At 47.3% G+C, this 16,098-nt stretch overlaps 1 protein-coding gene across 2 annotated transcripts; it reads right to left on the bottom strand.

The window, feature by feature from the left end:
* Positions 1-926: 926 nt before the first annotated feature.
* On the bottom strand, positions 927-9,833 carry LOC132691253 (zinc finger protein 211-like). Of its 2 annotated transcripts, XM_078438610.2 has the most exons (4): positions 9,421-9,833; positions 8,745-8,783; positions 6,166-6,292; positions 927-4,903 (listed from the first exon to the last, which is right to left on the bottom strand). In XM_078438610.2, the coding sequence occupies exons 1-4, from the start codon at positions 9,451-9,453 to the stop codon at positions 4,803-4,805; spliced, it is 300 nt and encodes a 99-aa protein (XP_078294736.1). In that variant the 5' UTR covers positions 9,454-9,833; the 3' UTR covers positions 927-4,802. The 2 variants fall into 2 exon arrangements, 1 of the variants encoding a protein (XP_078294736.1); XR_009615656.3 differs by lacking the exons at positions 6,166-6,292; positions 8,745-8,783; positions 9,421-9,833 and adding an exon at positions 6,017-6,154.
* Between the last annotated feature and the right edge of the window lie 6,265 nt (positions 9,834-16,098).

The raw sequence follows: 16,098 nt of genomic DNA, 5'->3' as shown, positions 1-16,098 counted from the left end.
TGCATGCCATCTACACCTTATCAAAGCTTTAGAAACATGGTTTGAAATAAAAATCTGGACTTCCTACTATTTTGTAAAATCCTCCAATATCCACTCCACCATCTCTCCTCATGCCCCAGGAGTGGATGCCCTCCTCAGTGATAACAAATATTGGGGAGCAATGAAAGCCATTTCCACTTGACTCAAAAGGACTGCAGTCTGAGGCAAAAAGGCCATATCACTGACCAAGACATCTCCTTGCTCTCTACCCCTCCCTGCTCCCAGTTTTCCTCCCTGCACAGCAACAGCCTTGAGATAGCCCAAAAAGAGCTGTAAGATTCGTAAAACCTTCAGATTATTCTTTCTGACAGGCCCTCAGCTACACAAGATATACTCTTCTGGAAATCCTGAGAATTTCGGATTCTCATCCTTCACAGCCACAGGAACTAAACGTCGTGGACGCCCTTTTAGAAGAGGCACAATCCAACCAGTCTGTTGTAGTCTCCTCACTCCCTAGAAGTCCAGTCTTTTATAATAATTATGAGTACCCCTATAATTTTTCTTTAAAATGTTTATTTACTTATTTTGAGAGAGAGAGAGAATCCCAAGCAGGCTCCACGGTGTCTGTGCAGAGCCCGATGTGGGGCTATATCCCACAACCGTGAGATCACGACCTGAGCTGAAATCAAGAGTCAGATATTTAACCAACTGAGTCACCAGCAGCCCCATCCCCCTATAATCTTTCAACTGGTACCACTAACCTAAAGAATTCTGGGGGCGCCTGGGTGGCGCAGTCGGTTGGGCGTCCGACTTCAGCTCAGGTCACGATCTCGCGGTCTGTGAGTTCGAGCCCCGCGTCAGGCTCTGGGCGGATGGCTCGGAGCCTGGAGCCTGTTTCCGATTCTGTGTCTCCCTCTCTCTCTGCCCCTCCCCCGTTCATGCTCTGTCTCTCTCTGTCCCAAAAATAAAAAAAAAACCAAAAAACAAAAAACGTTGAAAAAAAAAAAAAAAAGAATTCTGGACACCAGGGCACATGCTCCTTTGCAGGAATCTGTGGAACAGATTTCCCTTACCAGTGCTGAGCAAAGCGCAACATCCCCTATGAATGAGTAACAGAATACTCTGTTACTCCCACAAACACCAGACGTCGCCACAATGGTCTCTTCCTCAGGCTGACCTCTGAACCGACAAAACACCACAACATCGAAGCTACATATAAGGACCATAAGGCCCTGCAGTCTTTCCGGGAGGCTAAGAGCAGCAACACAAACTAGGCCAAAATGAGAGAGCTACACATATTCTGCTGTAATATCCCATCTGAGGTGCACCAAATTTGGAATCCCAACAAAAGCCGGTCACACCTTCATGCTAGCACAACTCAACTGTTCTCAGCAGAACAGCTCAAAAGGTTGTTTTCAAGCCGCCACAAACACAGGGACTGGAACCCCCAAGATTAAAGGTGCCTGAAATAAGGCCTTCATCACACAAACCAGAACAGTGGAAGGCAGGCTGTTCCCAGGTTTGTGCTTTGGAGGCTGGAAAATTCCATCACAAGAGCCACATGAAGGGGACACGTGGGTGGGTCAATTGGTTGAGCAACTGACTTCAGCTCAGGTCACGATCTCACAGTTCCTGAGTTCGAGCCCTGTGTAGGCTCTCTGCTGTCAGCACATGGCCCTCTTCAGATACTGTCCCCCTCCCTTTCACTGCCTCTCCCCAGTTTATGCACATGCACTCGCTCTCTTTCCCAAAAATAAACAAACACTGGCACAAAAACAGACATTCAGACCAATGGAACAGAACAGAGAACCCAGAAATGGACATACAAACATATGGCCAACTAATCTTTGACAAAGCAGGAAAGAATATCCAATGGATTAAAGACAGTCTCTTCAGCAAGTGGTACTGGGAAAACTGGACAGCGACATGCAGAAGAATGAACCTGGACCAGTTTCTTACACCATACACAAAAATAAACTCAAAATGGATGGAAGACCTAAATGGAAGACAGGAAGCCATCAAAATCCTTGAGGAGAAAGCAGGCAAAAACCTCTTTAATCTTGGCCGCAGCAACTTCTTACTCAACACGTCTTCAGAGGCCAAGGAAACCAAAGCAAAAATGAACTATTGGGACCTCATCAAAATAAAAAACTTCTACATAGTGAAGGAAACATTCAGCAAAACTAGAAGGCAACTGACAGAATGGGAGAAGATATTTGCAAATAACATATCAGATAAAGGGTTAGTATCCAAAATCTATAAAGAACTTATCACACTCAACACCCAAAAACCAAATAATCCAGTGACGAAATGGGCAAAAGACATGAGTAGACACTTCTCCAAAGAAGACATCCAGATGGCCAACCAACACATGAAAAAATGCTCAACATCACTCATCATCAGGGAAATACAAAGCAAAACCACCATGAGAAACCACCTCATACCTATCAGAGTGGCTAATATTAACAACTCAGGCAACAAAAGATGTTGGAAAGGAGAAAGAGGATCTCTTTTGCACTGCTGGTGGGAATGCAAACTGGTGCAGCCACTCTGCAAAACAGTATGGAGGTTCCTCAAAAAATTAAAAATAGAACTACCCTACGACCCAGCAGTTGCACTACTAGGTATTTATCCAAGGGATACAGGTATGCTGTTTCGAAGGGACACATGCACCCCAATGTTTATAGCAGTGCTATAGCCAAAGTATGGAAAGAGCCCACATATCCATTGACAGATGAGTGAACAAAGAAGATATAGTATTTATATACAATGGAGTATTACTCGGCAATCAGAAAGGAATGAAATCTTGCCATTTGCAACTACGTGGATGGAACTAGAGGGTATTATGCTAAATGAAATTAGTCAGAGAAAGACAAACATCATATGACTTCATTCATATGAGGACTTTAAGACACAGAACAGATGAACACAAGGGAAGGGAAGCAAAAATAATATAAAACCAGGGAGGGGGACAAAACAGAAGAGACTCTTAAATATGGAGAACAAACAGAGGGTTACTGGAGGGGTTGTGGGAGAGGGGATGGGTTAAATGGGTAAGGGGCATTAAGGAATCTACTCCTGAAATCACTGTTGCACTATATGCTAACTAACTTGGATGTAAATAATAATAATAATAATAAATGATTTAAATAAATAAATAAGCATTAAAAAAAAAAAAAAGTCATGTGAGACCAATAACATCCCTGAAAAAGGAAGTCTGTTTTCAAGTCATGAGCAGAGTCTTCCAGGCCCAAACTGGATCAGATCCATGGCCTAAATCATCAGAGAGAAGGAAATGAGAAAGGAATGAAAGCTCAGGCTTCTCAGACACCCTTCCACCAACAGGAAAGTGCTCCTTCCCTGAACACAATGTAGTTAGTGAGTGATACATACCACGGGCACCTTCCACAGGGTAGACGTAGAACAGCTTCAGCAACAGAACTGGGGGGCATAAATCTGGCAAAGGCAGATTTTAAAACATACCTCTCCCAGAGGTACCTGGGTGGCTCAGTCATTTAAGCATCTGACTACGGCTCTGGTCACGGCCTCACGGTTGGGGAGTTTGAGCCCCACATTGAGTTCGAGCTCCACATCAGGCTCTGTGCTGACAGTTCAGAGCCTGGAGCCTGCTTCATATTCTGTGTCTCCCTCCTTCTCTGTCCCTCCCCTGCTTGCACTCTCTCTCTCAAAAATAAAATAAACATTAAAAGGTTTTTTTTTTTTTAATGAAAAAAGAAAACATACCTCACACATACCTGGAATTTGGTGGCTGTTCAGATGTAGGAGTTTAAATTCAGGTGGAATTTAGATCCCTCACAAGGGACCACCTCCAGGGTTCTCAGCAGTACAGAGATCGCACATCCCCTGCACATCTACGGTAATGACCTAAGTTTCCCATGTGACTTTCTGGGTGCTCAGTGAGACGGGGCGTCCACCTGAGTACTCCGCACACGCAGGAAGCCTCCAGCCAGTGTGAGCTCTCTGATGCTGAAGGAGCACAGAGCTTCAGTTAAAGGATTTCCCACATTCCCCGTCCTCAAAAGGCCTTCTCCAGCATGAATTCTGATGCTGAAGGAGCACAGAACTCTGGCTACAAGATTTCCCCCATTCCCCGCACCCGTGAGGCCTGGATTCAGTATGAAACCTCAGGTTCAAGAGACTGGATCTGTAAGTAAAGAGGTGCCCACATTCCCTGCACAAACAAGGCCTTTGTCCAGTGTAACCTCTGTGATGCTCAGTGAGGTTGACCTTGCTAAATAATCTCCCCCGTTCCCTGCACCCCTGAGGCCCTCTTCCAGTGTGACCTCTCCAATGGTGACTGAGGCGGTGCCTTCTGCTGCAAGACTTCCACACATGGAACACGCACCACACATGGAAGGTCTTCCTCTAGAGCGGTCTCTGGTGTTGGACAGATGTGTATCTGTTCTTGAAAGCTTTCATGCGTCCTCCGTTTCGAATGAGTCTTCATACCACGTGAGGCCACTGCACACTCGGTACTCTCTCGGGCTTCTCCACAATGGGAGGGACTTACGTCGAAGAGACACTGAGCTGCTCAAGAAGTCATTCCTGAAGTCCTTCCCGACCCACGCGCCCCACCTCGCCATGTAGGTAAAGCGCTTCTGGGACACAGAACCTGTAGCTCCTCACAAATGAGACTCTGCTCCGCAAGTGTTTCTCTCCAATGTGCCGCTTCTGGTGCCACAGGAGGTCTGCAATAAAACATTCACTGCCCACCTGCCCCATGGGTGTACAGCCTCCGCGTGGTATGTGCTCCCTGGTGCAGCCAAGTGTAAAACGTCCCTCGAGACGAGGCTTCGTATCTCCTAGGAGCAGGCCTTCTGGGCAGACACACCTGCCTTGGAGTCCTCACTTGTGGCACGCCTACAGAAATGCTCCTCCTCGTGGTCTCCTCCACACCAACCACCTGAAAGGAACCAAATGAGGAGGATCCATGCTTACTGCGGTTGGGGGGACCGCCCACGCACAAGAATGTGTTTGACAAACTCAGGACAAGTCCAGGGATTGTCTACAGAACCCGAATCGGCTCAGGCTGAGGACAGAGCTGCTCTGTTGCAAGGAAATAAAGAGCAGAACACGGGGAAGGGGTCCAATGGCGAGGGACATGGCTACGACGTGTGACGTGCAGGAGAGCAGGGTCTATAACCGGTTTCTCCGCAAAGAGCTTCAGCAGGCCCTTGTTACCAGTGACATGTCACCACTATGAAGAAGGGTACGTCCAGGACCAAGAAACTCCAACCGCGACAGAGCAGCTCATGGTCAAGTACTATTTGAAGACACACGCACACCTCATGACACAATACGGAGCGGTCGATGCCGCGAAGCACTGCAGAAGGGAGCAGCGAGGGAAGTCGGTAAGACATAGAGTCCCAAAAGGGACAGATTGGTCCCGCACAGGACGTGAGAGCGGAAGTGACATGCAGAGCTGACAAGGAGGCTAAGCATCGAGACTGGGGAAGAAACAGCAGACAAGAGAAGTACTCGCCGGCACCAAAACACCAATCACAGAGCATAGACTCTTGCTGCAGTTTCAACACAGCCCCGGTGTTATACCCTCACCCAGGCACCCCCGCTCAAGATCAGGGTCTCCCTGAACCCATGTTGCTGTGGCTAAACAGCCATTTGTGAACTGCTTAAAGGTTCTCCACCCTCCCCAGATGAGCAAATACATGGCACCTGTGTAACGCAACTACGAAGGGAAAGACCTTACAAAAGAGCAGACGGTACTGGGCCACAACTCAGCATGTGATAGACCACAGGGGGTGAAACCGATTACAGAAAACTTCAGAAGAGTGTCTCGCAAGACAGCCGTAACTGTGTCAGTGTTAGCAATTCCTGGCACAGCAGGCATGAAGAAATGTCAGCTAGAGGAAAGAAGTAGCCGCTGGTGTATTCTGGTGCCTTGGATCTGTACAAAGTCACAGGCCAGAAGAGGGCAAGCGAAGTAGAATCAACTACAGTGACTGCTAGATGCCTGACCCCATGCTGGGACTGCTGCAGGAGAGGGCAGTGCACATACCTCAGCCTTACCAGTCACAGCACATACTTGGGGAGCTGGGGCAAGAAGCAGTGTCCATGGTCCTGATACAGGAAGGACAGACGAGCCCCTGGGAAAAAGGGGAAGAGCAGAGAACATCTAAGGGTACAGGGGTGGTATGAGGGCCTTACCCAGAAACACTGTAAGTTCAAAGTTTTCCAGCATCACATCGTGGTAGAAGTGTCTCTGAAACTCATCAAGGAGACCCCACTCCTGCCGGGACAGGTACACAGCCACGTCTTCAAAAGTCACAGTGTCCTGTCATGATGGTGACAGATGAAACCACCAAGAGCCCTTCTCCTGAGTACCCAATCCCTCCTGTACACATCTACCCCAAGATCACCCTCCTCCCAAGCCTCCAACCTAGGAAACAAACCAGGCCTTGGGACAGCTTGCACTGCTGGTTACTCGTGGGCTCATGAGTCATGAGGTCTGATCATCAGCAACAACACACAGGTGAACAGATGTCTGAGCTGTGGTCCTGGGTGGATGAATGCACCCACTTCTGTCAAGCTACTCCTCCACCCTGATATGGTCTGTCGTGTAAGTGTCATTCCTAGGGCCCTGGGACCTTCAGACATACTCCCTCTCCAAGTATTCTTCAGAACGCACAGCCTCATGTTCCTGGACACTGGTGGCACAATGCCACGTGGCACAGGCATCTCCTTGGCCTCCCTATAAGTCACTTTTGTTTGAGAACTCCTGTCCTAGGCTTATGGGGACGGCCAAACACAAAGTACCGGACACTGGACAGATGAGATCAACAGCAGTTTACTACATATATTCACAGCCCAGAGGGGAGGACACCACACGCCTTACAGGGCCATGTGAATGCTGTATACTAGAAAAGAGTGAACGACCAGGGGCTGTGAGATGCAAGTCTCACAAGATCAAGAGTTGGGGTACCATGTGGTTCCCACAGGATGATGTGAACGGCTTGTGTGAATAACTCCATGGGCAGGTAGACAAGTGAAGCCCACTTCAAAGGCCGAAGCAGGAAGTGCTCTGGTCCTCTCGATGGAAAGGGATGCCTGGCTAGGACACTTTACCCAAGAATACACTCTTGGCCACATCAGCCACTTGGGGCTTCAACAGGTGTCAAGGCAGCACATAAAAATGGACCTTAATTTTAAGCCATAAAATGAACTTAGCAGAAAACATCCAGAGCTACTTGGCAAATTCAAACAGAACCCAATACAAGCCAAGAATGCCCATGGCTCCCACTAGAGTTGGAAACACCTAATCCTTCTATGAAGGCCTCCCTACTGAGACTCAGCCACACAGAATCAGTTGTGGGTCTCAATACCCAGGGCCCTCTTCCATTTCTGTGCTGCACAGGCTGTCTCCTCGGCAATGACAACCTTCTGTGTCCACCTAACCCTCATTCAGAGCCCGGTCCATGTATCACCCACCCCAGTCCTACTGATTCTCACAGATGACCATATATTTGCCCCTGATCATACCCACCAGGCTGAATGAAACATCCCAGCCCCCACCAAATCCTCACAAATCTTGGTGGATCCACAGAGACGTGAATAAACAAGAGCTCTGGCCTGAGTGACATCTTGCCTCAATTACCCCTTCCCGCTACGTCTCTCATGTCCACTCTTATCCTGGAAGCCTCAGCCACCTGCTGGACTAGTCTGTCTGATACACCCTACCTTAAGTGCCACATACCTCCCTCACCTGCATTTAAGAATTCCAATGCCGTCACTCAGGTCCCAAGCAAGAGACCTAGTGCTCAGTCTCTACCCTCCACCTCCTGGCCCATAAACAGCTTCATGACCACGAATATGAAGATTATATCTCCTAAATGTAACCACAGGTTACTTACTTGGGCCCATAGAGTAACTACCACATTTTGAATGTCTTCAATTTGAACCCCTCTTTTGATTTCCCAACTTGCGTTTCTAGATGCCAATTCGATGCCTCCACTAAGTGATCTCTGAAATACCTCAGACTCCTAACGTGGCCAAAACAAAGCTCCTGATATCCCCAGTGAATATTATTCCTACTACCAACTTCCTCATCTCAGTTGGAACTTCCATCCCTACAGGTGCGAAGATCAATCACTCTGGGGTTATCCCTGATACCTCCGTTTGCCTCCCTCACCACCCACATGAGAAAACCCAGTTTCCCTGTTTTAAAACTTGTATCCCATGGCCACTTCCAGAAATGCAACCACCCTAAACCACAGCCCCGGTCCATTAACCCTCACCTAGACTATAGTAGTAGCTTCCACCCTGGCTTTCCTTGCTCCTCTCTCATTCCCATGGTCTGTTCTCCACTTTACAGTCAGAAGGAGACTGTTTCCACCTTGCTAACATTACCTCTCTCCTCTGGCCCAAAGCTCCCACTACCTCCAGAATACACACCCAACTTTTCAGACAGTCATTCCCGTCCTGACACCTGCTCTTTGTTCATATCAGAAAAGGAGACACGTGGTTCCTGAACACCCTGAGCTCAGCTTTACCTTTATGTATTTGCACTTCCTGGTACCTGACCCTGGGTTAACTCCACACACTCCTTCATGATAGCCGACAGGAATGGAACACCTGCGTATAACCCCTGGCATGAGCTCAGGACCCTGAGATGGGGTTTCTCTAGGGTCCCCAGACCCAAGGACTGGGAAAATGGCACATAAGAGTCCCAGGACTGCCATCTGAGTGGCATTCAGGGCCAGTAAGGGATCAGGGCCCCCTCTACATACCTGTGTTGGCTCCCTAAGTATTTCTGCAGTCCTGGAACTCTGCGGGAAAAGGCAGGTGTTATGCGACGGTGGTGGAAAGGGAGGTGGATGGGCTCATGCCCTTCTCTACCCCTCCCAGGTCCTGAAGCCAAGTGACCTCAGACTGGCTGTCTAACCACTGGGCGTCAGTGCTCAGTATGGCCTTTTAGCAGCTGTGTGACCTTGCACAAACATCCACCCTCCCAGGGTCTCAACGAACCCTCCTCCAATCTGGTCTTCCTTTGAACTGCCTGGGGGAGTTTTAAAACCCTAATGGAAATCATGTCCCTCCTTTGGCCAGAACTCTCCTTGCCGTCTAGAGTCCTCACATGAAGGGACAACCCTCCTGACCGCCGTGCCCCCGCCGCACACCCTCTGTTTCCCGAGGGCAGAGGGCGGACCCCCACACTCCCGAATCCTCTCCCTCGGCGCCCCCTGCAGCCCTGCACCAGCCGGCCCCGCCCCAGCAGCCCGCTCCCGCACCCCTTCACGCCGGCGCTCAGACGCGGGGGTCCCCGCCCGCGAGCACCTCCCGGGCCCGGACACCGGACCTGGGCCGCAGGGACGCGAGCAGACGCCCCGCGCTCGGGCCTGGAGGGTCTGGGGCGGGGGGGGGGGGGGGGGGGGGGCGAGGAGGGCCCGCGGGCCGCGCGTTTACCTCAGCCGGGTCCCGGCGCGCGGCCGTCGCCATCGGACTCTATGGGCGGAGCGGACACCCGGGCGGGCGGTGCCTGTCCGGGCCCCGGCGCAGAGCCGCTAACCCGCGTCTCGGCTGTGAGGACGGCTCTTGCCATGCCTACTCGGTTCTGTCCTGCGCGTCTCAACGCTGCGCCAGGGATCCCCAAGAACCGCAAAAACGCGGGCAAGGGGCCGGAAGTCCCTCTCACGCGATGCGCACGCACGGATATGCTTCGTCCTGGTCGGTCATTGGCTCCTCTTGACGCACGGTCTTCTGGGTAATGTGGTCCTGGAGCTCGCGAAGTGGCGGGAGAGCGCGTTCTCTATCCTGACCCAGAGCCTTGGCTGCGCGACGCTGCGAGGGAAGCTGGAAAATGGGACTCCTACCTCAAGGGAGGAAGAGGTTCGCCCGTTGTCAAGGCGGAGGAAAAACATTGTTTCAGACTGCATCAAATCAGCATGCTCCCAGAGGTTAAAAGTCTCATGTGAGATGCTCCCAGATCTACTTAACATAAATGGCCTTATCGTCCCATAATCATTCAGTCATAAAATGGTCCTTGAATAGCTGGAAACGTTATATTATTGCTCTTCAAATGATGTGGCCTGAAGCGCTATTCGGTGTTGTTTCATTATGTTTGGACAGGAAGCCTAGAAAGACTCCATAGACGGTCGTGATGGGGGTCGTGACAGGGAAGGAAGAAGGATGTCAGACTGAAGCCGGTGGACAAACAGGAGCTCTGCGCCTGGACCCCACAGAAAACTCCCTTGCCTATATCATCAGTGATTGTGTCCTACACACTGAAAAACACTTGTTATCCATATGTTTTACCCCATAGACTAAGATATACTCAATTTCTTTTAGCAATTTGAGAAACATCTCAATATGAAAGCAACTTAACTAATGCTATCTTTGTGTGTGTGTGTGTGTAGTAGGCTTTATTTTTTATATCAGTTTTAGGATCGTAGCAAAATTGAGCAGATTTCCCTTATATCTCTGCATTTCCTCCAAAGGTCCCCCATTACCAGTATACCCCCACAATAGTGGTACATTTGTTACAATTTATGAACCTTCATTGATATATCATTATCATCCAAAGCCCATAGTTGTGTAAGGTTTCACTCTTGGTGTTGTACATTCTATAGGCTTGGACAAATGTATAATGACAAGTATCCACCATTATAATATCATATAGAGAAGTTTCACTGATCTAAAAATTCTTTGTGCTCCACCTATTCATCCCTCCCTGTAGTGTAAGGGACTGACAATAAGCTTTTGATCGCCAAGACATCAATTTCAAACACATGCATCTGGAAAGTGTATTGCCAGCTATATAACAGCTACTAGTAAAATAACTGGTATAAAGCCCCAGGTAACCTAAATAACTGACCATTGAAGTGACCCTGTTTTTCCCTTTGTGCCCTCATTCCCATTCTTATGTTTTAACTTCTCCAATAAAGAGGGAGCCTGTGAAACTCTAGGCAGCCCGCTCATGACCATAATCAAGGCAGAGCCCCAGGTCCAAACTCCCTCCTTCTCTCTAATTACGACCTCCTTGTGTGGCCCTTGGGTGTGCTTTGTATCTTTTGCGACCTGTGAGTAATTAACCTTGGTTTTTCAAAGTTCCTTGATCGTTTCCCTGATTGCATCCTGCAATCATAATAAGAACCATGAGGTGTGGTCCAGCCATAACACTGGCTCCAGGGAAATATCTATGGGGGCTCGCCACAAGTGATACCAAACCTCAGGCATTCCTAGCTGATTGCATCATTATTGACAGGCTGAGAGCAACACAAAACCCTCTCTCTCTTACCCCAACTATTGCTATTTAGTAAAGGTCAAGGTATAAAGGGAGCATCTGAACTCTGAGATGGGGCATTTGAGTCCCATGATCTCCTCTCTGTGCTGCAAGGTGATTATTATCTTCCAGTAATTGCAGGGACAGTTCTGCACAGGGGATTGAGGTTACCTCAAAAGTGTTTTAAAATGCAAATTTCAGAAAATTAGTTGTAAAGTTTATGCAGTTATTCAAGACAGTATCAGACATAGCTCCGGGGAAATATCAGGGAACTTTGGAGAAAGTTAAGATATTAGAAAATTTTTATCAGGGCTTTTATTCTCAAAAACATTAAGCAATACCAGCTCGGTCAGAAGGAGAGTTGAAGTGGATATTTACAATAGCCAGATTTGTAAAAATGAACACAAAGCTGAGGTGTCCTGTTTATTCACAGCTTTAACAAATGTTCGTTGAGCAAATGCTGTTTCGGGTAGTATTGTAGATGAATGGGAGACCTTGGGACACAAGAGAGACATTGTCTTCATGCAGCTAACATTCTTCAAAGAACACAGGCAGGTAATATGAAAGAAAATCATGAAGTTACACAGTAAGTTAGCATGTGGTAAAACAACGAAAACAAGAAGACAATGGAATATATTACATAGCACAGTAAGGGGGAAGGAGGTTCTCCTTAATAAGAGGTCCATTGAGAAAACACTTGAAAGAGGTAAAGAATGAGCCATACGGGTATTTTTGAAGTAAGTTTTGAGCAGAAGAAGCAAGTGATTAACTGGCATTGGTGGGTGGAGCCCTAACGGGGTCCAACAGCAGTGGGGGGTGTGGGACACAATCCTAGATGGCCATCCATCTGCTTTCCTCACCATAGGGACACTCAGAGGATGCGGGTAAGAAAACTTGGTCTATCCCTTGGAACCTCCAATTCCCTCCCTTAGTGGACTCTGGCCCAGAACTAGGCTGGATTTCGTACAACACCGGTTTTCCTCGTTTGATCCTTGGACCTTCACCTTCAGTGTCACCACAGGAAATGCATCTTATCAGTCCTGAATGTGGACCAACTGAGTCAGACACTCTGGGAGTCAGGTCCCAGAGTCTGTCTTAACAAGCTCCAGGTGATTTCGATGCATGTGAAGAACAGTCCATCCTTCTTTTGTTAAGTCCTGTGGACAGGGTGCCCATGTTTCTTGTAATTACTTGGAATCCCTTATAAATCTGCAAGATTTCTGCACTGAGTTTGCAAAAATGCATCAGTATATTTGTTTCCCAAAACTTTAAGTATATAAACTATCAAAATTTCAAGTTTTTATTAAAGTGGTATCGTGTTATTTACATTTATAAAATATAACATGAATAGTTTCTGATCAATCTAACTCCTGGAGAAAAGCAAAGTTTACAGTAACAGGTTTATCCTTTTAGGATTGTGTCTGCACATGTGCGCATCAATCTGTCCGTATGTCTGTGTTCAAACATATTCTAATACATGTTGTTTTTCTTAGCAAAAATCAAGTCATGTATTGTATACTGACCCATACATTGACTTTCTCACTTAATATATCTGGGACAGCCTACAATTACTTCCTCATTTTATACCTGATACCTTCTTATCTCCATATTTTGTGGACCTAAAGCTGCCTCTTTGTGAAAACTGCCTTCCATTTTGTTTCTGCATGCCCCAGCTGGACCCAGCCTACCAACAGCCCCTAGGTTCCCACAGGGCCCCTCCTCCCAGGCCACAGAAACTCCTAGAGTCCTTCAGAATCTTTCCTTCGTGGTCAGGATGCTCTCAAGTGTCACTAGGGCTGAGAAGTAGGGCCAGGGAGTGTCTCATGAAGGCCAGGATGCTGGTGATGCCATACTAGGCCTGCAGAACCAAAACTGTCACATGCTGATGGTTGGGGTCAGGTTTGGCTTTATTGCCCAATGCAATGTCTAGGAAGGCCACATGGTGCCAGCTGTATGTTGCCCTGCAGATTGACACATGGAACTAACACTACTCAGGTGCTAAAGGTGGGGCATCAGACTCTTGAGGGAGAAGTGGGGACTCAGCCTCTGGTGTCAACAGTGAAGACACACCCTATGGAGGAGAAAGCTGGGATTCAGTGGCTGGGGGTACCTGTGTGCACCTGCGTCCTGATGGATGAGAGAAGGAGGGTCTCCACCTCTGCAGGGAGGACCAAGATAGCCTGGTCTAAAGGTCCAGATCTTCCCCAACACTTTCCCAGTAGGGACCCCAAAAGAACTCAGCTGCAGGATTTCCTGGTGCCCACCCAGCCCTAAGCTGCATGAAGGGAAGACTAAGCTGGGGGTGGGAGTTGGGAATCTGGGGTCTACATTCTGCCTGCAGGGAATGGAGTGTCTGATCCTGAATTAAGTCTGCAATACCAGGCAGAAGGTTATCCTTCATTGTGAGGACTCTAGATGCTGTGGAGAGTTTTGTACAAAAGAGGGACACAATCTATGTTTGTGTTTTAAAAGCTTCTTCAAAGGAAACTTCAAAGGAAGAACAGACCAGAGAGGAGTGATGAGGACACAGAGGCCCTGGGAATTTGAGCATCTTTGCTCAAAATCACACAACATAGTTGGTAAGAGGTGACATTGAGTACTGAGGCACAGAGGATAGAAGCTAGCCTGAGGTCACCTGACCCCAGGACCAAGCAAAGGTTGAGTAAGACATGAACCCATTTAACCCTCCCATGGACACATTCTTCTAAGGCTTGCCTCTTCCCACAGGCTCCCACCACCGTAGATGTACCAATGGAGCCTACACAGATAAATGGAGGGTGTTCCAGTCCCTTACTGGCCCCAAAATCGTCATTATGTTCTGTCAGTTGTGGTTTCCTGGGAGTCTTAAGTGCCATTCCTAATGCCAATCCTAGGATTGGGAACTCTGAGAAACTCAAGCCCAGGATCCTAAGTCAATTCCACAGGTTATATGGGCTTGTGGTAATTAGTGTAAACAGGCATGTTAAATTATCCCAGAAATTGGCACTAGGATGTGCAAATGCTTATAAACACAATTGAGCTGAGAATGTTCAAAACCCACAGGTCTGTCTTCAAGTGGGAAAGAATAGCAGATGATCAAGAGTTGGGACTGGAACACCTGGTTGAAACTTGGGTGTCTATTCTGGAGGTAAAAGGAATCTGATATCAAGGTCTCAGTGAGCTACATCTGGCTGCAGAATGGAGAACAGACTGCAAGGTTGAGGGAGGAGGAAGCAAAATTACAGTGGAGGCTAATGCTGTGTTCAGGTGAGGTTTAACTTGTCAGAGTCATGGCTTAGGAGATGTGGTTGGATTGTGGATACATGTCCTAATAAGGGGTAACTAGATTTTCTAACGTGGAAAGTGGGGTAAAACTGGATTCAGGGTATTTGTTCACAGCAGCTCTAGAGATGGAAACTCCATCGACTGAGACAAGTACATTGAGTGTAGGAATAATATTACCTGAGGTTATCAAGAGCTTTGCTTTGACTACAACAGTCTCAGACATTTCAGAAACTACTTAATGGAGCCTCTTCTTATCAATGGACCAACACAATTCCTTCTTATTCCTCTGTAGCACTTTTCAGTTCCAGGCCATGGAATTACTTAACCCAATCACATCCTTCTGCAGAAACCAGAGAACGCCACACCTCTTAATCCTATAAGGTTTGTATTTCACCGCTCTTGGTTGTTCTCTGTTCTCCAGAGTAAAACCTCCATGTGGATGTGTGTAATGTCTCCTTACTCTAGGCTGTGAATATATGTGATTAATAATAATGTTGTTGATCTCACCCATTCCTTGTCAGGAATTGTCTATTTGGCCATCCCCATAACTCTTGAGTGAGAATCCTACCCTTATCTATAATGTAAAGAGAAGGTGATTAAAATACAAGTAATGTGTGGAGAGGCTAGAGAGATGCCTATGGAATGGGGCAGGTAGGTAGTGGCAGGCATGAGCATCTGGCTATGAGATCCAGTGATATGAGAAATGTAAAATTAAAATGGTGTGGGGTGCCTGGGTGGCTCAGTCAACTAAGCATCTGACTTCAGCTCAGGTCATGATCTTATGGTTTTTAGGTTTGAGCCTACGATAGCGCTGCTATAAACTTTGGGGTGTATGTGCCCCTTCGAAACAGCACACCTATGTCCTTTGGATAAATACCTAGTAGTACAATTACTGGGTCGTAAGGTAGTTCTATTTTTAATTTTTTTGAGGAACCTCCATAGTGTTTTCCAGAGTGGCTGCACCAGTTTGCATTCCCACCAGCAGTGCAAAAGTGTTCCTCTTTCTCTGCATCCTCACCAACATCTGTTGTTGCCTGAGTTGTTAATGTTAGCCATTCTGACAGGTGTGAGGTGGTATCTCATTGTGGTTTTGATTTGTATTTCCCTGATGATGAGTGATGGTGAGCATTTTTCATGTGTCTGTTAGCCATCTGGATGTTTTCTTTGGAAAAGTGTCTACTCATGTCTTTTGCCCATTTATTCACTGGATTGTTTGTTTTTTGGGTGTTGAATTTGATAAGTTCCTTATAGATTATGGATACTAACCCTTTATCTGATATGTCATTTCCAAATTACTTCTCCCATTCTGTCAGTTGCCTTTTAGTTTTGCTGATTGTTTCCTTCACTGTGCAGAAGGCTTTTATCTTGATGAGGTCCCAATAGTTCATTTTTGCTGTTGCTTCCCTTGCCTCTGGAGACATGTTGAGTAAGAAGTCATTGTAGCTGAGGTCAAAGAGGTTTTTGCCTGCTTTATCCTTGAGGATTTTGATGGCTTCCTGTCTTACATTTAGGTCTTTCATCCATTTTGAGTTTATTCTCATGTATGGTGTAAGAAAGTGGTCCAGGTTCATTCTTCTGCATGTCATTGTCCTATTTTC

The sequence above is a fragment of the Panthera onca genome, chromosome E2, assembly GCF_046562875.1.
Source record: "Panthera onca isolate mPanOnc1 chromosome E2, mPanOnc1 haplotype 2, whole genome shotgun sequence".
Taxonomy (NCBI): Eukaryota; Metazoa; Chordata; class Mammalia; order Carnivora; family Felidae; genus Panthera; species Panthera onca.
The sequence above is the reverse complement of the archived record's forward strand: the minus strand, read 5'-3'. Positions and strand labels throughout refer to the sequence as shown.

Bases quoted from the DNA above. Each gene is read 5' to 3' on its own strand.
- LOC132691253 (XM_078438610.2), bottom strand. From the start codon at position 9,453: ATGGCGACGGCCGCGCGCCGGGACCCGGCTGAG. The intron at 8,784-9,420 runs GTAAACGCGCGG...CTTTTCCCGCAG, and splicing joins CGCGCCGGGACCCGGCTGAG to AGTTCCAGGACTGCAGAAAT. The intron at 4,904-6,165 runs GTAAGGCCCTCA...GGTTCCTTTCAG, and splicing joins TGAACTTACAGTGTTTCTGG to GTGGTTGGTGTGGAGGAGAC.